The sequence below is a fragment of the Gorilla gorilla genome, chromosome 8, assembly GCF_029281585.2.
Source record: "Gorilla gorilla gorilla isolate KB3781 chromosome 8, NHGRI_mGorGor1-v2.1_pri, whole genome shotgun sequence".
Lineage (NCBI taxonomy): Eukaryota > Metazoa > Chordata > Mammalia > Primates > Hominidae > Gorilla > Gorilla gorilla.
The window spans coordinates 140,336,539-140,358,901 of NC_073232.2; the positions used below are offsets into that span (position 1 = coordinate 140,336,539).

General features: G+C 51.3%; 1 protein-coding gene across 6 annotated transcripts in view; it reads left to right on the top strand.

Moving 5' to 3' along the window:
* The window catches only part of PTPRE (protein tyrosine phosphatase receptor type E), a 179,687-nt gene that overhangs the window by 132,728 nt on the left and 24,596 nt on the right, over positions 1-22,363 (top strand). For 4 of the 6 annotated variants that reach the window (XM_055353693.1, XM_055353694.1, XM_019035356.4 and 1 more), the window contains 6 exons: positions 2,034-2,149; positions 8,566-8,665; positions 8,940-9,013; positions 10,706-10,842; positions 17,397-17,487; positions 22,081-22,157. In XM_055353693.1, the coding sequence (XP_055209668.1) occupies positions 2,041-2,149; positions 8,566-8,665; positions 8,940-9,013; positions 10,706-10,842; positions 17,397-17,487; positions 22,081-22,157 (588 nt within the window). In that variant the 5' untranslated portion in view covers positions 2,034-2,040. Of the gene's footprint in view, positions 1-2,033; positions 2,150-8,565; positions 8,666-8,740; positions 8,860-8,939; positions 9,014-10,705; positions 10,843-17,396; positions 17,488-22,080; positions 22,158-22,363 lie in introns of those variants that run through there. The other 2 variants (XM_004050272.5, XM_055353697.2) reach the window with 1 other exon arrangement.

Sequence of the window (22,363 nt, forward strand, 5' to 3'; positions counted from 1 at the left end):
ATATGTAACAAAACTGCACATTGTGCACATGTACCCTAGAACTTAAAGTATAAATATATATATACATATAAAAAACGGGGACAGACCCGGGCTCCAGCTGGTGGACAGGCTTTGAATTCTGCAGGTTGTCACCCATTGCTGGTCATGTCAGGAAAATCACCTGTGGCTCTCCTGAGCACTTCTGGACCTCAGTGTCTAACAGATGAACAAAATGATCTTTGTCTTTCTCAAGGGTATCGGCCTCCTCTTAGATCACTGAGCATTTGGAGAGGAGGGTTATTAAATTAATGCATGAGATAAGAAAATGTTTCAACTAGGAATTCTGCATCTCTGGAATTGTATTAAACCAATTAATACTCCCCAATCAATTACTCTGTAATTTACTCAAGTATATTAAAGTATTGTGGCAGTGTGCAATAACAGATTTTTAAAAACAGTGTGTGTCTCCGTGGGCAGAGCTGCCTGTCCTGGAAGGGCCAGGGCAGCATGCATCGGGGGTGAGGGCTTCTGTCTCCAGGGTTCCTGGGTTCAAATCACAGTTCCTCCATATCCTCCAGCCTGACTTTGGGCCAGTTCTCTATCCTTCAGGAACCTCTGTTTCTCAGCCCTGTGGGGTTATTGTGTGGATAATACAGATATAAAATACCCAGCATATAGTAGGTGCTCATGGAATTATTTGTGTATGTGGCTCATTTTACAAATCTAAAATGTGTGTTTTGGAAATAAAAAAAAGAGGGAAGAAGTAAAAGTGCTGATTGCCACCATCGTCGTTGTTCTGGGCTAATTGTTATAATATCCTCATAATGGTTTCATCTTAATGGTGGTGATTACTGAAACACAATTAGGATTTTTCTTGCTCATTCAGATGTCTTCTCTAATTACAAGCATTAGTGTTTAACATGTGAGCAGCCGGGGAATGGATGTTTCTTGGCCTCAGTTCTGAAATGGGTCCATTTGCATCCCTGAGGGAGGCCTCAGGCAGGAGAGGGCTGCTGGTGGGGACAGGCTGACCTTGGACGGGGTTCAGGGGGTGGGGAGTGGGGGGGCCACACCTCCACTGCATGTCTGCATTGTCAACAGCAAATCCCATTCAGCAGGTGCCACTGCCCACCTGCACCTGCCAGGTCTGAGGTGATGGCCCACAGGTCCTCAGCATGAAAGAGCCTTTTTCTGTGCTGAGCCATTTTACAATCTGGGTCTGCCCCTGGGCATTCCCATCCCCTACCCCCAATAAATACTCACCTGCATCCCAGGGTACTCAATTGGCTCTGTCAAGATGAGCGGACCGTGGCCCCATCCTCGCAGAGGCAGCTTACCCCCACTTCACCTGAGAGTTTAGACATGGCCATGGTCAGATGCAAGGGTCAAGCTGGAGCCAGGCAGAGCGTGCTGGAGCCGGATCAAGCGTGTAGGAGCTAGATCGAGTGTGCTGGAGTCAGACTGAGTGTGCTGGAGCAGCGAAGAACAGAGAACTTGGCTGCAGCTGGGTGATGAGGCTGCATGAACTAGGCCCTGAAAGGATCGAGGTTTCCCAGGCAGAGTGAAGGGGGATGAAGAAACAGATTGAAAAGCAGTGTCTTGCTGGGTGTGAAGAGGACAGCGTGGCCAGAGAACAGGGCTTGAATGGGAGGGGTAGAGTTAGCAGGGCGAGTGGAGGGTGGATGGTAGGGGGTCCAGGACGCCAGGCTAGGTCACCCAGATGTGATTTCTGCTAAGTGGTTCCAGGGAGGGCAGGGGTCTGGGATGAGATCACCCTGGGTTCCAGTCCCTGATCTGCCCCCACTAACCATCAACCAGGCAGGTCCTCTGAGTCCTGGTTCCCTCCTTTGAGTGAATGTCCACAGTCAGTGACTGTATCCCCCTGGTGTTGAGAAGCCTCAGTGAGATGATCCGTGAAAGTGACAGGCAAAGTTCTTCGCTCAGAGAAAGCCCTGAAATGAAGTTGGCTCTTCTCCTCATCATCACTGCCTGGCACCGGAGGGTCCCACAGCTGCTGCTGGATGACCTCTGAGCCTGTCCCTGCCTCTCTGCAGGTCCACCATGGAGCCCTTGTGTCCACTCCTGCTGGTGGGTTTTAGCTTGCCGCTCGCCAGGGCTCTCAGGGGCAACGAGACCACTGCCGACAGCAACGAGACCACCACGACCTCAGGTAAGGACCCATCCCCCTTTCCCTTTCCCTGGCTGCCTCCCCTACTGCCTCCTTCTAAGCTCCTGGGACCATTCAGAGGGTGATAAAGGGGCTTAGGGTAAGAGAAGAACGGTGTGGCTGAATTTCTTAGTGTGCTTTTAATAGTCTGTGCCTCTAAAAACAGGCAGGCTAAATAAGCTAGTTTAGCATTTGGTTGTTCAGCAAAGCTTAGTGTTCTGGAGGTGACCCATCTACAACCCCAGCTGAGAGTCAGGGTCAGCCTTGGCTGGAGGCAGGAGTGCAAAAGGGTTAAAAATCCCCCAAAATCCCCTTGTGCAGAAAACCAACCATGAACATACATGGATGAGGCGATGTGACAGTTAATGATATGAACTAAAGAATTATTCTTAGGCCGGGCGCGGTGGCTCATACCTGTAATCCCAGCACTTTGGGAGGCCGAGGTGGGCAGATCACGAGGTCAAGAGATCGAGACCATCTTGGCCAACACGGTGAAACCCTGTCTCTACTAAAAGTACAAAAATTAGCTGGGCGTGGTGGTGGGCGCCTGTAGTCCCAGCCACTCGGGAGGCTGAGGCAGGAGAATCACTTCAACCCGGGAGGCGGAGGTTGCAGTGAGCTGAGATTGTGCCAATGCACTCTTGCCTGGCAACAGACAGAGACTACATCTCAAAAAAAAAAAAAAAGAATTATTCTTAATATTTTAGGTCAGATATTGGCGTCATGGTTAGTTTTATTTTTAAAAAGAAGAGTCCTTGCCTTTTGACATGCCTGCTGAAGGGTTCACGAGTGAACTGTGATGTCTGGGCTTTATGCAGAAAAGAGCAAGAGGGAAGTGGGGGTGGGGGCTTGTGAACAAAGTCACATCAAGAGCCCCACATGATTCCCTAACCCTGGACAAATGTCCTGCAAACCCTGGACAAATGTCCTGCAAATGTACCACTGGCCCCAGGAGGAGGAAAGAGTAAAGATTTCTGGCGACAGAACCTCTAGCAAGGAGAGCAGTTCTAAGCGCCCACCTGTCTTTTTCCTCTTCATGTTGAAACCTCAGAGAAATCCAAAACCCCAAAAATGAGAGACCAGAAGCTGCCCGCAAATATTAACTTGCCTCTTTGCAAGCCAGCCTTTCAGGGGCAGGTCACTGGTGGTTCAAAGAGTTATTTCAACCCACAATCCTGACTTTTCTTCCCAACGCTAATCGACTGGCCACTTAGAAACATCTGACAAACTGCCCGGATGTACCCTCACATCCAGGAGCCACAATGGCAGAACATCCGTTTGCGCAACAGTGGGGAAGAATCTGCCCGAGCTCTGCAGACAGTCCCTCGGGTGGCACTGTGGGCACCGGCAGGATGACGTCCACTCCACATCTGAGGCTTTTCAGTTTATTTGAAAACAAAATTATCGGGCTCACATATTGCCATAGACATGGGGTGTTACTTGCAGGAGGAGGACACTGTCATGTGACCTCAGCACCCAGAGCAGAACTAAATGTGAAACTCACACCTCGGTCCAGCCTCTGCCAGGGCCTCTGCATGCTTAGCAAGGCTGCTGGTCCACGAGCAAGAGGGAAATGGGCCTCGGGTTATAAGGCGCAGACGGGCTCCTTTGGCCTAGAATTGTGGAGGGGAACCTGACCCTGTGAAGTGCCCTTTAAATCTTCATCTGACCCCTGGAAGAAGTATGAAGGACCATTTCAGATGATAACACGTTTCCACAGTGTGCCAAAATAACAGGAAGCTGTTTCATTTGTTCATTGAACAAAATATATTCAGTACTCATGCAGACAAATTATTTTACAGAAGGAATTGAAGGTAAATGTTTACAAATTATATAATAAAATGTTATCTATAAAAAATAATATGTAAAAGAACACAGTCGAAAAATGAGTAGAGAATATGACCAGGCAGAATACAAATATCTAATTATGTTTCACTAATCATGAAAAGATGCTCAACTCTCTAGAAATTAGAGAAATGCAAGTTAAAATGACATTATCATTTTACCTATCAGATGGACCAAAATGAAAAGGGTTGGCAACAATATCCCAGAGAAGAGAAACTGGCTCCATCGCACACTATGGGCAGCATTCCGCAACCTTTGTGGCACCAGGAACTAGTTTAATGGAAGACAGTTTTTCCATGGAATTGGGGTGGGGGGTGGTTTGGGGATGATTCAAGTGCATTATATTTATTTTGTACTTTATTTCTATTATGATTACATTGTAACATATAATGAAATAATTATACAACTCACCATCAGGTAGAATCAGTGGGAGCCCTGAGCTTGTGTTCCTGCAACTAGACGGCCCCTCTGGGGGTGATGGGAGACAGTGACAGATCACCAGGCATCAGGTTCTCTTAAGGAGCACGCAACCTAGATCCCTGGCATGCGCAGTTCACAATAGGGCTCAGGCTCCTGTAAGAATCTAATGCCGCTGCTGATCTGACAGGGGGCGGCGCTCAGGCGATAATGCCTGCTCACCTGCCACTCACCTCCTGCTGTGTGGCCCAGTTCCTAACAGGCCACAGACTGATATCCATCTGTGTCCTGGGGGAGTTAGAGACCTCCGCTATGGATGAATGTAGAAGTTGGACACTTGGGGCTGCCATCTTGGCGATTGTGTTAAAATGTAACAGGCGTACAGGCTAACACAGAAGCTGTCCTACAGAAACACTTGCGAGACACAAAGATATATATATATGTGTGTGTGTGTGTTGCAGAATTGTAGGTAATAGCAGAAAAGTTGGAAACAACTTAAATGTCCATCCTATTTTGGTCTATCCAAAAAGTGGAATCCAAGCAGCTATTAAACAGAATGAGGAAGCTTATCTGGGCTGACATGGAAACTCTCCAAGACAGACAGCCGTACCAGAAAAGCAAGCTGGAGAACTGCCCCGTGGTGCATTTCATCTGTTTCTTTCATATTTAATGTGGCTATATGGGGATGTGTCTTAAAATTGGTAGCACTTCACAATTATAATCAGTATCATTTTTTTCTTTCTTAGTGGTTCTTAAAATAACGATACTTTTTACAATCCGTGAATCTGTAGATGAAATGAGAGGAGTAGTATGGTCTATTTATTTCCCAAACCTGCATATTTATGAACGTAAATTTATAGAAGAAAATGTCAGGAAAGATACGCTTTGAAATCTTAATTATGTTTAACTCTGGCAAAGAGAACAGGTTCCTGAACATTGAAAATTTTAAGCCGGAGTGAGTTGGGACCTTAAACCATTGTCTGCACACCTGTCCTTGAGTGAGCCACATCTTTTCAGTATGGACTTGCTCCGCCTCTAGGGCCCCTGGGGAAGGAGGGCTTGGAATGAAGGTGGGAGAGGAAAAGAGGGATGGAGATAAGATAGGGGACACAGTGAGAGAAGCTGTGCCCTGGGGCAGAACTGAGGTAGTCCCTGGAAGACCCCTGCTCTTGGCCAGAGCTCAGGATCAGCTTCCTGAGCAGAGGGTGCTGGGTGGCCACACTCCAGCCAAGGTTGCCATTCTCTTTGTCTCCTCCAAAGTCACATTCAAGCCTAAGGTTTTCAACTTTCAGGATCAGATTCTATGTAAGCAAACACACACACACACACACACACACACACAAGTTGCAAGTGTACATATGTATAAAATCGGTGTGAACATACACACACTTCACTTTGGGCAATAGCTAGACAGTCATACAGGAAGAAGGCTGCTTCAGGATGACCACCCTGGGGACTGGCCACCCTGACCTCTGCCCCACCCCGTCAGAGCCACAATAACATGAAATGAAAATAGACTGTGACAGGAATTTCTTCTCAGATGACTCCCTGACTCCTGGCTGGACCACATTGGTGCCCAGAGGACATATTTTTGTTTTCTTCCTGGTCCACACCATTTAAAAAAAAGTTTTTAAATTGAATTTCTTACCAATATTTAAAAATCAGAAAATGTTTACATAAAAATATGAATTTCTTCTTTAGGAAAGTGGGAAGAACTAGGCACTGTGGGCACCCCTTGTGCTTGGCCCCAGTGGGCTGGAACTCAGAAGTAGCCATCCCTGCAGGCAGGACATGGGGAGTCCCCACTCCCGCCCCCACCTGGCCTCCCCACGCCACCCAGGGCTGTTCTCACCTGCCCCTTGAAGGCCATTGGGTTTCTGATCCTGATCTCTGGCCTCCTGAACAGAGGTAGCTACCAAGAAACACCAGGAACAGAGCTGGGGAAGCCACTGGCCCTGTGACCCATCCCTTCTGCCCGTGTGCATGGCCCCTTTCTGGGCTTGGGTGGTTCAGCCCCATCTTCTATGGAAGCACCCATGTCTGTGACTGCAGCCTTCACTACAGGCAGGAACGTGGAGGCCAGACCCACGGAGGGCTGGTGGGGCCCAGGTGCTCCCTCGTGTCTCTCTCTGATGAGAGGACCCCATGAGTTGGCCTGGACTAAACTTAGTAGTCACCATCTCTGCAGAAGCTGAGCCCAGAGCCTGACCTCTGTGTGATGCAGAAGTGGGAAGTTTCATTGCCTGGGGCCCCAGGAGATGAGGGCAGATGTACCTGGGTACATTCGAGAGGGAGGAGGGGGACCGAGGCCCAAGCTTTCTGGCTGAGTCTGGAGTGTGAGCAGCGGCCAGGCCCTCCGTGGGGCTGGGCTCCATGCTGCCCCTCCCTCCGTGTCAGGGGTCTTCCCACTCAGCCTGTTGGAGTTGCTCCAAGGCCCTGGCAGAGTGGAGAGGAGTGCTCTCTGGAGCTGCAAGTGTGGAAGCCTCAGGCCAGCTCACTTCCCCAGGGAAGCTCTTCTGTGGGCAGGTTGGAAGTCAAAGGCGGGGGACTGTGGCAGCCACACCCAGCCACTCATCCTAGCACCAACCCAACCTTGTGTGGGGCCAGAACCAGCTCCTCTGGGCCAGGGTCACAGACACCTGAGTGTGGGGGCTGCAGAGGACAGCCAGGCTGCCAGGCTACTGACACTGCTAGCCAGATGGGGGAGGCACGGACGCCACCTGGAAGGTGGGCACTCAGTGGGTGGGCCAGGTGAACAGTGCCCTCTCTCATGGCTGGGGCCACCTCCTCATCACAGACCAGCTGTTTCCTCTGTGAACTTCAACATCTAATGGTCACCCACATCCCTAAAACTTCATCATTTATGAGAAACGATGGTGTGGACCACTCATAGGGTGCCAGAGTCAGGGCTAGGCCTGGGAGGGTAGAGGATGAGGGAGGAAGAGCCACACCTTCCCTGGGGAGTTTATAACCTAGGGTGCAAGGCGGAAGGCATGAGGGTCCCTTTTAGAATCCAGATGAGGGGTGTGAGGTGAGCGGAGCCTCTGGGGCTGCGGAGCCCTCCCAGTGCCCGGAGCACCCTCGGGAGGCCGTGCCAGCCCTCAGGAGGAAGCGCATGGAGGCTGCGCTGGGCTCAGGGCAAGTGATTGGTGCTTCTGGGAACTTAAAGAGTTGGAAGCCCAATCGTTGCTTTCGAGGGGCTTCCCCAGAAACCCGGGAGCCAAGGCAGTCATGCTGAGGCCTGTTCACTCATGGCAGAGCGAGGTTTGCGCTTTGAGGCATCCAGGGCCCCTCTGGGTCCACAAGAGAGGAGTCCAGTGAGCTTCTTGGAGGTGGGAGCCTTTGAGATTGTCCTCGAGGAGTGGGAACATTTTGGTGATGAGGGGGCTGTGTGGCCGGCCGGGGAGGAGCAGGAACAAAGTCCGACGTTGGGAGAGTGGGTGGGATCCAAAGGTGGCAGCGAGGCCACCAGAGCCCCTTGGAATTTGGGCTGATGAGCCAGGGGTGGGTCCTGAGCAGCAACAAAGCCACTTAGCTGGGCCTGGGGCTGTGGGTCTCTTTCTGTGTGAGGACGGTCAACCTGTCAGGTACAAAGGACACAGTAAGAGGCCGGTGGTGGCTGGGCACTCGGCCTCTGACAGGTGGAATCGGGACCTGGAGGCTCTGAAAGGTGGGGTCACAGTGCGCCAGGGCCACAGGCCTCTGCCCAGCCCCAGGGCCAGGCCGCCTCCCTGTGCCTGAGCTCCTGCCCAAGCCCAAGGGGCCCTAAGAGCTGAGCTACGCCGAGTCAGCCTCCCGCGCTGTCCTAGGACCCTGCAGTGGACACCGGCCCCTTCACCCTTCTCCAGCTTCTTAGCAGGAGAGCCAGGCAGCCAGGTCATGTGGGGGTCTGGGGAACTCACCCCTGTCATGCCTGCCCCAGGGATCTTGGACAAGTCACCTCACCCACTCCTCAGTCCCGGATTCTTTCTCTGAGTCAACAGCAACAACTAAAGTCGCTTCTCTGTTACCTCGTGGGGCCTTTTCAGGATGATGGATCCACTTTACAAACTATAGTGTGGGGTTCTGGTGTCCAGGAAGAAGGGCTCATGGAGGGGGACTCTTTTGCAAACTGTGAAGTGAGGTCAGGGGTTAGGGTCTTTCTGCTTCTCCTGCAGGCCCTCCGGACCCGGGCGCCTCCCAGCCGCTGCTGGCCTGGCTGCTACTGCCGCTGCTGCTCCTCCTCCTCGTGCTCCTTCTCGCCGCCTACTTCTTCAGGTAGGAGTGTCCCGGGGCACTGACTTGCCCCAACCAGCTCAGAGGAGGAAATGAGCCTTCTGATGCTGTGGGCGTGGGCTGTGCAGCAGAGGGCAGCTGAGAGGCTGGGTGGCCGGGCCTGGGAGACACACAGAGGCCAGGCCTTAGCGCGGCTCAGCCATGAGCAACAGGAGTAGCTTTTCCCGGCTCACCTGGTGGGTATCACTGTGCCGAGCGCTGTTGGCTCTCGGGGAACCTAGAAGTGTGGAAACCTAACACATCCTGTGTCTCTAAGGTTCAGGAAGCAGAGGAAAGCTGTGGTCAGTGCCAGCGACAAGAAGATGCCCAACGGAATCTTGGAGGAGCAAGGTACAGAAGCTGCTCTTTGGCTGGGGCTTGGGGGGAAATGTGTTCTTTTTTAGCAGACACTGAGGTGCTTTCTGTCTTTAACGTTCAAAGTAAATTTTGAGGTGTGCCTTGCCACTTTCATCTCACTCTACCTGGTATGATGCTGTCATTTAGAATTTCACCATTTCAAAACTTTAAGGATCATTTTTCTCTCGGGTGTGACATGGACGTTTGAGACATTTTTGTTTGTGGCTTTTTTTAGAGAGACTGTTCATATCCTGTCGTTTTCACAGGGTGTTGACATGTAACACTTTTCAGTGAGGCCTTACAATCATTCTCAGATAAGACTGTCTGGCTCAGAAACTATTCAGCTGGGTTTGTACTGCTTTAGGATCCAGCTGGAAAAAGGGACTCGCTCTCCTAAAGTGCTTCATGTTTACAGAGCATCAGAGTCAGCTGGGAGCATTTCCAACTTTTCCATCCGAAGTACAGTTTCGAACTCGTTGTCGCTACTTACAAAGGAACATTGTTTTTCTCTCCATACATCGAGATGAGATGACCGAGAAACGTGTGTAAGGCAGAGGCCACAAAAATATTGCTTCACACCCCAGTGACTACAACTTCCTGGAGTCAGCTTCCTACCTAACTGTAGTCAGTTCTATGGTTTGGGGGAACACACGTGCCGTCAGACTAAAATAGACTCTTAAAACGGACACTTAGATCATTAAAAGAATATCACCAACAAGGACCAGGCTGAAATGTAGCCTCCCAGCGCTCGCGGGACCCGAGACCTGGTTAGATGATAATGTGGCCCCAGATGCTGTCTTCCTGCCCTTGTTCCAGTCCCCGGTTCCCTGCCCTGAATGTTTCAATAGCAGGAACGGAAGGGAGGAGGGTGCGGCTAGTGAGTAGCAGGGAAGCTCAGTGTCACTCATTCTGATCCCATCTGTCACTTGGAGGAATGAGTCTTGGGTGAAGTTTTTGGCTGGGCTTCAAAATGGCTCTGCAGGTGGGGACAGGCCCTTTTGCAAGTGTGACAGCTGGGTTATCATGTTGACCTTGTCAATATCAGCTCATTCTCCAGGAAGAGAAAGACATGTCCATGACTGTTCTTGCCTCTCACTCCGAACTTGGGGAAGGAATGTGTCCAAGAACTCCCTTATAACGCGTACTTCTCCTTCTCAATGCCCCTTGTCACCCTCCCCAGACAAGGGTGGTTTTCCCTTGGAGCTTATGGGGTTTGAGGAACCAGGAATATTTGTTATGAAGAAGAAAAGGCTGAGAGAAACCGTTCTGAGTTTGCTCCCAGAAGCCGTAATTACTCTTTCTTATTTCCAAACCTGGAAAGCTGAGCTGGAGAGTGAGGCCGTCTTGAATCCTTTTTGGAAGGAGCAGGGGCTGGAGGGAAGGAGAGGTGGGAGGGTGGGTGGATGAGTGGCCTCGGGAGGGGGACAGGCTGTCTCCAATGGGGGAGAGCAGGTGACACTGGGCAGAGGGACGCCCGTCACTTGTAAATGATGTGGATGCCTCACAGGAGGCGAGTGTTTGGATACAGCTGCTCAGGACCCGGCTTAGCCCAGCTATGCGATTTGAGAGAACTGTTCCAGCTCCAGCCTGGTCATTTCTTCAGGAATGTCGTTGGTCAGCTTGGTTACTCAGTCGCCTATCCAGGAATGTGGCTAAATGGCCCCCATGTTTCTTTTGATCCCACAGAGCAGCAAAGGGTGATGCTGCTCAGCAGGTCACCCTCAGGGCCCAAGAAGTATTTTCCCATCCCCGTGGAGCACCTGGAGGAGGAGATCCGTATCAGATCCGCCGACGACTGCAAGCAGTTTCGGGAGGAGTTCAACGTGAGTGTGGGGAGGGCCCTCTGCTGGGTGCCCTGTGGTGGAGACCTGTGAAATCCAGTGTTAGAGTTCAGGATGAATTATCCCAAAGACTCAGAACCCTTGCATCAGTTATGACACTGTCCCATGAATGGGCGTGTGAGGAAACCTGGTTTGTGGGGCAGTGCCCTTCGCCAATGCTTATTTCCTCATTTATAAGATGAGACAGTTGAGTTAGAGGTTTGTGAAGCCTCCTTCCACCTCCCCACTCTGAGTGTCAAGTTCTAAAATCGACTGTGACAGAAACACTGTTATCTCGATAACATAGAAGGCTAGGACCTGAGCGCAGCACGGTATGACAATATCATGGGGAAAGTAACAGAGCCCCAAACCATCCTTTCATGGCTTCTGAGAGCTGGAGCACCTAATCAGAGTAGGCGATGTTCCTCTTCTGAACCACCATCTCGGCATTGATGAAGCAGCTGTGAGCTGCCTTGAGGGAACACTAGCTATATCTGCTTGTGTATCAACATGGGTGGGTGGGTGGGTGGATGGATGGATAAGTGAGAGGGCAGATGGATGGATGGATGGATGGGCGGATGGATGGATGGATGGATGATGGATGGATGGATGGAGTGGGACGGCATATAGATGGATGAGTGGGAGGGCAGATGGATGGATGGATGGATGGATGGATGGATGGATGGGTGGATGGATGGATGAGTGGGAGGGCAGATGGATGGATGGATGGATGGATGGATGGATGAGTGGGAGGGCAGATGGATGGATGGATGGATGGATGGATGGATGGGTGGATGGATGGATGAGTGGGAGGGCAGATGGATGGATGGATGGGTGGATGGATGGATGAGTGGGAGGGCAGATGGATGGATGGATGGGTGGATGGATGGATGAGTGGGAGGGCGGGTGGATGGATGGATGGATGGATGGGCAGATAGAGAAGTAGACAAACAGATATGAGGAAGTATTGTCTTGGATTTTGCTATTCAGTATTTATCCTTGGTCGTGTTTTGAATTTTATGCATCTTCACCTTCTTGCATGTGGCTGTGCTGAGTGTTGATCTTAAAGAAGATAGATTTTCAGCAGGATTGCTAACTGGTCCTGGCTATGCCTGTTGCGTGCTGGCCCTGGCACATCAGTTAATTTCCTTGAAGCTGTCTTCCACCACCTAGGAAGGGGCAATGGAGATGGGCCTGTCTTAATTACCTTGAAGTTGGAACGGGAGGCTCAGACAATGGATTTTGTAAACAACAGTGTTGTGCAGTTGTTATATCTGAAGATGGCATGAATTCTGCTGCAGACATGAAACTTTACCCAGAAGCAACGTGTGAAGGCATGGGAAGGTGGTGGCCCATGTTAACTGTACATTGCTTGTTTTTTAGTGCAACCCTCCTCTGCCTTTATCTTACTTCCTTTTTATTGTTTCCAAATGTGTCCCCTTTTTTGGAGAAATTAGGTCATATTGAAAGACAGCTTGAAGCACTATTGTGTTGCAATCTCTCAGCCTGACAACAGACCTTAATTCTCATTTTCAAAATAACTATCCAAGTTTTCAGCTAGCAGATCCCCTCCCCCACCCTTCTCATCCCATTTCCCCTTGCACTTTTGTTTCCCCAAGTGACAGGAGCTGGGCTTGCTGATGGGGGTGTCTGAGTCAGAATCAGCTCAAAAGAGGGGGCCACTCCCAGGGAGGGAGTCCGGGAATAGGGTGGGGCAGGTGAGACACTCACCCCAGGCACATAATTTAAGACAGCACCAAAAGCTCAGCAGTGGGATAAATTATATTTTAACATAACACTTAAAATATAAAAATTATCAGCACCACAGGGAAGGTAACAAATAAAATATCAAAATGAATACAGGCAGTCCCTGGTGAAGAAAATAACATGACCATAAAGGAAGACAGGCTTGGGCCGACTGATTTTCCCTGTTGCCCTTGGCCCTGATACATACGGCTTGTCACAACACAGCTACTCATCCTGTCATTAGTTAAAAGTTTCATATTTTGGTCATCGTAGATTTTGTGCCTTAATTTGGACTTTTAAAAATATTGCATTCGAATATTATTTCCCCTGGTTTCTGAATTTTGGGGGCACCCCATTAAATTTTGCACCCAGAGGAAGTTCCTCATTCTCTTCTGCCACTGGGTGGCCCTTGGCTGAACATTGGAGTCCTTGTGCTCAGTGACAGGCAGGGTAGAGACGCGGTGGAGGGGAAGAACACTGGACCCAAAGTCAGGATCACGGAGCCTGATCCTGTGTCTGGGGAACCCTGGGGGAGCTGCTTTTTTGTCATATTTTTGTTTTATTTGTTTGAGATGGGGTCTCGCTGTGTCTCCCAGGCTGGAGTGCAGGGGCATTATCACAGTTCACTGAAGACTCAACCTCCCAGCTCAAGTGATCCTCCCACCTCAGCCTCCCAAGTAGCTGGGACTACAGGCATGTGCCACCATGCCCACTGGCTTTTTCACTTTTTTTGTAGAGATGGGGTCCCACTGTGGTGTCCAGGCTGTGCTTTTTCTGCTCATCTGTCCAGTGAAGGGCTGGCCATGTCCTGAGTCCACGTTCATGCAGCACCTGTCCTCTGAGAGCACTGGAGCCTGCCATGGCCAGCTCTCTCTTGGGTCCTCAGAGGGACACGCTCCCAACCCCATCTTTCTTTTCTCTTGCCGTCTGATCTGAGCTCATCTCCCCAAAATCATGCAAGGGAGACACCGGAGTCTCAAAGTGGCCGATCCAGTTGAGTTTTGACATGTGTGCATTGCCAATTCAAAGTGCAGGCAAACTTGGTGGGGATGAAAAGGATTTGATATTGGGGTCAGTACAGTGAATGCTGGAGTCGGCCTGAGTGTTTGTCCCAGCTCAGAGAGCTTGGGCAATTAACCTCTGCCTGTTTCCTCATCTATGAAATGAGGATACTCCCTGCCCCCCATAGGATTGTGATAGCATGGACATGAGGTTGGATAACCTGGACATGCAACCGAATCCTTACGAGACCGCACTCTGCAATCTCCACCCTGCACTGGTAGAACACCATCCTAGGAAAGTCTGCTCCCAGGCCCCAGAGTAAGTCCTGGAAAGTGAGCACCACTGGGCCAAGGAAAATCCCCCGCTTCAGACAGGCTCGTCCCTACCTCCATCCTAGCAAGTTATGTCAAGCCGAGTGCCTAGGACTAACACACTGATACGTGCTGTAAAAGTGCAGAGGGAGGTGTCAACCGCAAAGCTTCCAGCACAACAAACAAACCGGAACCATTCCCTGGAGCTCCATGGAGCAGCTGGGGCCTCTTGCAGAACTGCCCACACCTAGTTTCTTGTACACTCTCCTGCTGCCTGCCCGACACTACCGAGCGGAGAGAGAAAGGAACGTGGCTCATGAGTTCATTGAAATGAAATCTCTAGGCCAGGTGTGGTGGCTCATGCCTGTACTCTCAGCACTTTGAGAGGCCAAGGTGGGCAGATCATTTGAGCCCAGGAGTTCCAGACCAGCCTGTCCAACATGGTGAAACCCCATCTCTACCAAAAAACTACAAAAATTAGCTAGGCGTGCTGGTGTGCACCTGTAATCCCAGCTACTCAGGAGGCTGAGGTGGGAGAATCACCTGAACCCGGGAGGCGGAGGTTGCAGTGAGTCGAGATTGCGCCACTGCCCTCCAGCCTAGGTAACAGAGTGAGACCCTGTCTCAAAAATAAAAATGTTAAAAAAAGAAAGAAATGAAATGAAATCTCACCTCAAACAGACAAACCACAAACAATTTGGACAATTTACATAATGGGACAGCCAATCACACGATATTTATTGGCCAGTTACTATGAGCAAGCCCCAAGCAAGACACTGCAGGGCTCATCCAGGTGTGCAGACCCCTCCAGGTGCTCTCCTTTCCCCTGGGCCACCTAAGCAGCTCAGAGATTTGAGACCCCAGTAGACTGACAGCCAGAGAAAGGGCTGCAGAGTCCATGTGGGTGGTTATTCTGTGCGCTTGGATCCAGGATACATACGTGTGCGGTGCACAGGGCCCGATGCCCCTCCCCACTTCAACTTTGACCCTCTGTGCATCTGGGTGGCTACGCCCCATCTCCATGGTCTGGATCTCTGCAGCTGCCAGGAACACGCAACTGTGGGGTGTCAGAGCTTGGTCCATCCTCGCCATCCAATCCCTCCAGGGAGCCTTCTCAATTTCTTTTAATTAATTAATGTATTTATTTATTTTTTGAGAGAGAGTCTCGCTCTGTCCCCCAGGCTGGAGTGCAGTGGTGAAATCTTGGCTCACGGCAACCTCCACCTCCCAGGTTCAAGCGATTTTACTGCCTCAGCCTCCCAAGTAGCTGAGATTACAGGCGCCCACCACCATGCCCAGCTAATTTTTGTATTTTTAGTAGAGACGGGGTTTCACCATGTTGGCCAGGCTGGTCTTGAACTCCTGACCTCAGGTGATCCACCCGCCTCGACTTCCAAAGTGCTGGGATTACAGGTGTGAGTCACCACACCTGGCCTAATTTATCTTTTAACAGACTTTATTTTAGAGCAGTTTTAGCTATACAGAATAATTGCACAGAAAGTACAGAGTTCCCATATGCCCCCTTCCTCCCCTGTGAGCAGTTTCTCCTATTATTAACTTCCTGCATTTGTGTGTTTCAACTGCTGCAATTGATGAGCCAACACTGCTCTGTTGTTACTAGCAGAAGTCCACACGTCAGGGTTTGTGTGTTGCGCATTCTGTGGGTTTTGACGAATGCACAGTATCATGTACGCACCATCCGGTATCACGCCTCCCGTGTATTTTCAGTGCTGGGGCCAAAAAAAGCTTTTGCGGGTAGAAAAAGAGAAGGCTCTAGAATTTTACCACAGATGTCAGGCTTAGATTAGGTCAAGAAGGTCAGTATTAAGATAGCCCTGATGAAGAATCAGGAACTACAGGCGGCGTAGGTGCTGGTGGCTGGGGATGAGGCCAAGAACCACCTATCACCCTTGCCACAGTGCCGCAAGGCAGGTCCCTCCACATAGGCCACCCTCTTGCCTCTGCTTTGGGACCAACAAACCCCATGGCCTGGAAGGGCCTCAACCTGTGGCCATGGGGTTTGGTGGCCCCAAAGCAGAGGAAAGAGGGCGGCCTACAGTGCCCCACCATGAGCTCCAGCTGGTCAGATCTGAGTCTGCAATTGGAGAAGCTTCCTGCCCTCGGGAGAGGAAGACTCGGGACACCTGTGGGTGGCAGGTCAGGCTGTGGTCTGCATTGTGAGCAAGCCCAGGCCTGCACGGCTTGGATCCAAAGCTATGCAGTGAGGCCTGCTCTGCTCTCCTGGGTAGTTGCAGTGGGACCCCTCACATTCTCCTATATTTGAAGAAGTGAGCATCCTCCTGGTAGCCTGGGTGCTGCTCCAGACTCCTGCCCCTTGCTTGCTGGGTGACCCTGGACAAATCTATAACACCTCGCTTTGGCTTTCAGTCTCCTCACCCATAAAACGGGGACCATCCTAGTATCACCTAATGATAGGTGAGTTGCGAAGGCTGGGGCAGATGACCCAGCTCCTTCCACCGTACCTGGCGCACTGAGGCACTCAGTGCATATTCATGCATGTTACTGGAATCCCAGTGGCCCCGGGTCCAGCCGCTGGTCGGGTGTAATGTCAAAGGACAGGACTCAGGGCTTCGAGAGGCTCTTCACACTGTGCATTGTGGGGAGCTCACCTGAGCAGCGAGCAGACGCAGGAGACAGCTGGAGGTGACCAGGAATCAGAGGTGGCGGCTGCAGGCGGCAGAAAGAACTAGAATGCAGGCCACCAGAGTTCACGCTCGGCTATGCTGCTCAGAGGGGATAGGGGCCCCGCGGCATTCCTTGCACACCTGACTTCCCTGACTGGGACAAAGGAGTTGGTTAGCGTGGTGCTTCCCGAAGACGTGTGCACTGAAGCCCTGGGGATCATGGTAATGTTCGTGCTGATTCTGTGGGTCTGGGGTGTGGACAGAGCATCTGCATTTCTAACAAGCACCCTCCTGGGAGTGCCCATGCCACTGGTCCACAGAGCACGCCTGGAGTCTTAAGCAAGATCAGGACTGTATCTAAGGCTGTTTCCCGCCCCTCACCTCCCAGGACCGCTCTATTCATCCTTCAACCCCAAAGTCACAGCATCCCGCTGTAAACCCTCCGCATGCCTGTCCTCGCTCCCCCATCTCCCGGTTCACAGCTCTGTTGTAGTCAGTTCTTACCAAATCATAGGCGCCTGCTCTAGGCCAGGGCCCATGGGCCCTGAGATACCATGGAAATGCAAAGGCAAGTCTCCGCCTTCATGTAGCATAGGGTCTGGCTGATGAGACCATCACTTTGGCCACACCACTGTTCACCCCACAAGAAAGAGCACCCTGGGGAAAGCCAGGGTCTGTGTCTCCTTCATTCTCTGCCCCGTGCCTGGTGCAAGGTCTGAGGCAGAGACGGACTATGGACAGCAGGTAGTTTGCTCCACGTGTTTTCGTTAATTCCTGTGCTCAGTAGGGAAACTGACATGAGCATGGTGCTTGAATCCATCACATTTCATACTAACGCTACATTTTCTTCCAGTCATTGCCATCTGGACACATACAAGGAACTTTTGAACTGGCAAATAAAGAAGAAAACAGAGAAAAAAACAGATATCCCAACATCCTTCCCAGTAAGATTTTATTTTATGTTTTGCATGATCAATGGTGTTTGCACTAAACTCAGCTTTGCCTTGCAGCTCCCCATGACTGCAGGCCATTCCTGGTGCTCAGAGGCCCCACATCAGTCTAACTGCTCAGCATTTGCACCTAGGACTCCAGAACGTTCCTCTCTAGGTGCCCATCTCCCTGCACAGGCCCTGGGTACCTTGGTTGCTCGTGGGTCTGGCTGCCAAGCCTGTGCTTACTGTTGGGACCTGGGCTGCCTGGGGCCCAGCGGGTAAGGGTGCTGCTTCGTGGCCATGGGTGCCAGCTGGCAGGGCCCCCCCTGTGGAACTCAGGCCTGGCACCCAGTCTAGGCCTGCCAGTGGCCCTGGGCAGCTCCCTTCCCTCAGACTCAGTGCTTGTGACCACAAGCTGCAAATCCCTAGAGTTGTCTGGGGTCCCGGACCAGTGACAAAAATAATAGAATACGAAATGTGCAGGTGGGCAGCAGCTTTGTAGGAAGGCTCTGAATCGACCTGATTTAACCCCAGCAGTACAAGTGGGCATGGGCTGGGGAGCGTGGGTGCCAGGAGGTGGCAGGGCCAGAGAGCAGACGGATGTGCGCGGGGGTGCGTCTCGGTGACCTGCTCCAGCTGGATGGGTCGTGACCTGGGGGCAGCTTTCACAGCCTGTCTTGGTGCCAAGACAAACCCTGTAGGTTCTGAACCGCCTTTGTAAGAGCTGGCCTGGGCCGGGTGCTGTGGCTCATGTCTGTAATCCCAGCACTCTGGGAGGCCGAGGCAGGTGGATCACCTGAAGTCAGGAGTTCAAGACCAGCCTGGCCAAGATGGTGAAACCCCGTCTCTACTAAAAATACAAAATATTAGCCGGGCATGGTGGTGGACACCTGTAATTCCAGCTACGTGGGAGACTGAGGCAGGAGAATCTCTTGAACCTGGGAGACAGAGGTTGCCATGAGCCGAGATCGCGCCATTGCACTCCAGCCTGGGGAACAAGAGCGAAACTCCATCTCAAAAAAAAAAAAAAGATCTGGCCCAGCAGCAGGGGGGCGGGGCGTGCAGTTGGGGATCCTTCACCTGGGCCCCTCCCATCATCTGCTTTGCCCATCAGGCTAACAAAATGGCATCCTCAAAGGGCTCCACTAAGTTCAGGTTTAAATCCCAAACCTGCAGCCTCCCCCTGGTCCACAGAGGGAGTCCACCCCACCCTGCCAGGGCCTTGGTGGGATGGAGGAAGGCAGCCCATGTGGGCCCCGGAATGCTGCTCCCTGCTGCATTTTTAGGACTAGAATTGAGTTCACCTGCTCTGTATGTCAGAGCAGCTATGGTCTGTCCGATCTGTGGTCTGTCCAAACTGTGCACTTTTTAGAAATAATTCTGTCCCATTTTACATGCGTAGGATTGATATGTGGTTTTCACAAAACCCACTGTGAACCCATGATCCAGTGAAAACTGGGAGAAATTCATCAAATAGTCTTTCATTCAACACATATGTGTAAGGGTGGCCAGGGCAACACCAGGAAGATGGGTCAGGAGGTCATGTGGTGGCCACACAGCTGAGCCTTGACGGTGGCTCAGACATGGCTAGATGCTGCACACTTTGGAGAGGATTTGTTGCCAATGGGTAGAAGATATCACAGAAAGAGGGGAGGCAACTTACATGGCTTGAGCAGCTCAAAGGAAAGGAAGGCCATGGCAGGAGGAGGTCTGAGATCTTTGGAATAATTTGTGTCAAATTTGGGATATTTAGAAATTAGTTTCAATGCTTAATTTATTACCTTAATTGAGTGGTTTTAAGTTGTGCCTTGATTTGCCAACCATATGTGTTAAGAAACCGCTCAGTGCTAAGCACATTCCTGAATTCCTCATTTCTCTCAATCACTAAACCTTCATCCCTTAAAGGTAACATCACATTGTTAATTAAGACTATTTAGCTGGGACCTCTGTGGAAGCAGAATCATGGCCAAGTGTGGGCATTACCTACACCCAGTCCCCTCCTCAAAGTGTGATGGCCCAGGGCAGAGCAGTGGCCTCACCTGCGAGTCCCCCACCTGGAAGAGGCCGGGCCCACCCACTGCAAGTCTTCTCTGAGCCACGTTCTCAAGTCTTCTCTGAGCCGCGTTCTCCAGGCTGTGCTGCGGGAGTCAGTTGGCATTTCCTCCAAGCCTGAAAGTGTAGTCAGATTCAGAATGGGCTTTTCTAGATTCCCGTGTAAGATCTTTCCCCTGCTCCTGGCAGGAGCACCACACCATGGGAACCCCAGGGCCCACGCAGCTGCGCGGGGCTGGGGGACCAGGACGTGGCATGTCTCACATGGGTGGAAAGATGGGTTTACAGAATGGTGGCATGGAGACACTGTGGCCTGGCAAGGATCAATGGGGTGGCATCTGGCATTAGCCATCAGGAAGACTTGAGAGTCACCTGGGGGAGAGGAGAGAAGGGACCCAACTTCCCCAGCCCCTGGCACCTTCCCTGCCTTTCCCAGTCTTTTACCAGAGTCATAAGATGGCCCTTGGCTCTGGGCAGGCGTGTGGCCCTGGGGAGCTCTGGGGTCAGAGGTCAAGGTGCTTTGCATGTCAGGCAGGCTTGACTTTTGCCTATAGAAAGACTATAGAAAGATGGCAAGCTAGGCCTCTTTTCTGGAAAAGTGCCAACAGCTGATAATTTTAGGAAATAATGTTTTGAATGTGAAGTGTGACTTTTTAGAATAAAAAGACAGGAAGCTCTTAGAAACTGCAAGATTCTAAATCTAAGCAGAAGGCTATATTTTACCCTGTGCTTTTCTATAGCTGTCCTCAAAGCGTAAACCATTCCAAATTATTTTCAACTAGTGTTATATGTGTTCAGCAGAGCTATTTCTGCCTGGGCATTGCCAGTCCCTGAGCAGGAGGGTCTCACAGTGAGGTCTGCAGGACTGTAAGTTTAGGGTCTGACTCCCTGGCTACCCTGTGTGGGCTGTGACTGTCTCTCAGAGCTATACCCGCCCTTTCTCTGCTGGCAGCCCGACAGAGCTGGCTCAGCCATCGGAGGTCGCAGGCCACCAGCCCGTGGCCCACCTGGCAGCCTTCCAGGTGAAGGTGAGACAAACAAGGCATGACCTGGGGGCCGCCCGGCTCCCCATCACAAACGCCACAAACACCACAAACACAACCCACCCTGATCAGAGACTAAGCAGAGAAAGCAGGGAGAGGACCTAGAGTTACTCAGTAATGACTCAGGAAGGAGACCCTAAGCTTCTACCACATGCCAGACTCTGTGCCCAGTGCAGCATAAACGTCCTCAGAACCAGCCTGGTCCCAGCCTGGCCGAGCCGGACATTCCTGGGAAAGGTCACAGGAGGAGCAGGGCCAGGCCTACAGCACTTTTAGAGGCCCATGAAAACGTCTTCATTTCTCTTCAAATCACAAAATGTGCAAAACCCATTCTGGAGTGCATCTTTTCACTGGCGACCAACCCAGTCCTAAGATAACCTTCTTAATCGTTCTATGGAGGAAAGCTGCAAAGGCAGAAGTGACTACAACCCACAAAAGTCATGATGGAGCCCTGACGTGTGTGTACACACACACTACCTGCACACACACATGACATACACACTACACACCCACCGCATATAACACACACATACACACTCCACACACACACCACACACTCCACACAAACATATGACACACATACCACACACATACACACCACACACATACCACACACTACACACACACACACACTACACGTACACACCAAACCCACATGCACACATTCACACAGCATACACACTACACACATGCACACCACACATACACTACACGCACTACACACATGCACCATACACACCACACACACACACCACACATACATTACACACATACACAACCACACACACCACACACACAATACACACACACCACACTCACTACACACACACCCCACACACAGAGCAGTCCACGGTCAGCCTTCTACCCCGGAAAACTGCTTGTGCAACAGGCTGGATCTACCAGGCACTTCTCACTGTGCTTGTGCAACAGGCTGGATCTACCAGGCACTCCTCACTGTGCTCACCTTCCAGCTCTGGGGCAGACTCCGGTGGTGGGACTGAGGGTCAGAGTCCTCAGTCCTAGACCCCCACATCCACTTGTCCTCCTGGGGCTGGTGCTCATTTCCCTGGGAAGCCTGGGAGAGTGGACTCAGTTCTCCTGTCCTGGGGCTCTTTTAAGTGCACCCACACTTGGCAACACTGGGGCCCAGTGCAGGGTTCATAAAATACAGCCCTTGCACTGCCAGGGGCCTGGCACGTTCTGCCATTCTTGCTATGTAATGACCCAGCAGCCCCCATCCTGGATGCTGAAATCCTACCCTTGTCGTCATGCCACAGCTGAGACAGTCAGTGTTCACCAAAGCAGGTGCATTCTCTCTCAGGACACTAGTGTTCTCCATGGGAACGTTGAGGAAGAACATCTCTGCCACCCCCGGTGTCGCTGTGAAGCTGCTTTTGCCCTTCCCAGGAGCTGACACTGCAGATGAAGAGACAGCACTGTGATTTCTGGAAGAGACAGCACTGTGATTCCTGGTCCTAATATCTTGGCTTTGTTTGGGTTTTTTTTCCAGATGACCATTCTAGGGTGATTCTGAGCCAAGTGGATGGAATTCCCTGTTCAGACTACATCAATGCTTCCTACATAGATGTAAGTGGGCAGAGGTTTCTTGTTCCCCTGGCCCAGCTGGGGCATGAGCAGTAAGCACTTTCTTGTCTGATGCCCGGAGTGTAAATTGTCACAACCTTTCTGGGCAGTTTGGCCACAAGCACAAAGGGCACGGAACTGCCCGTGCTTTACACACTGGCATCAGCATCTGGGAATTTGATTTCAAGAGTCAGAGATGAGCACAGAGG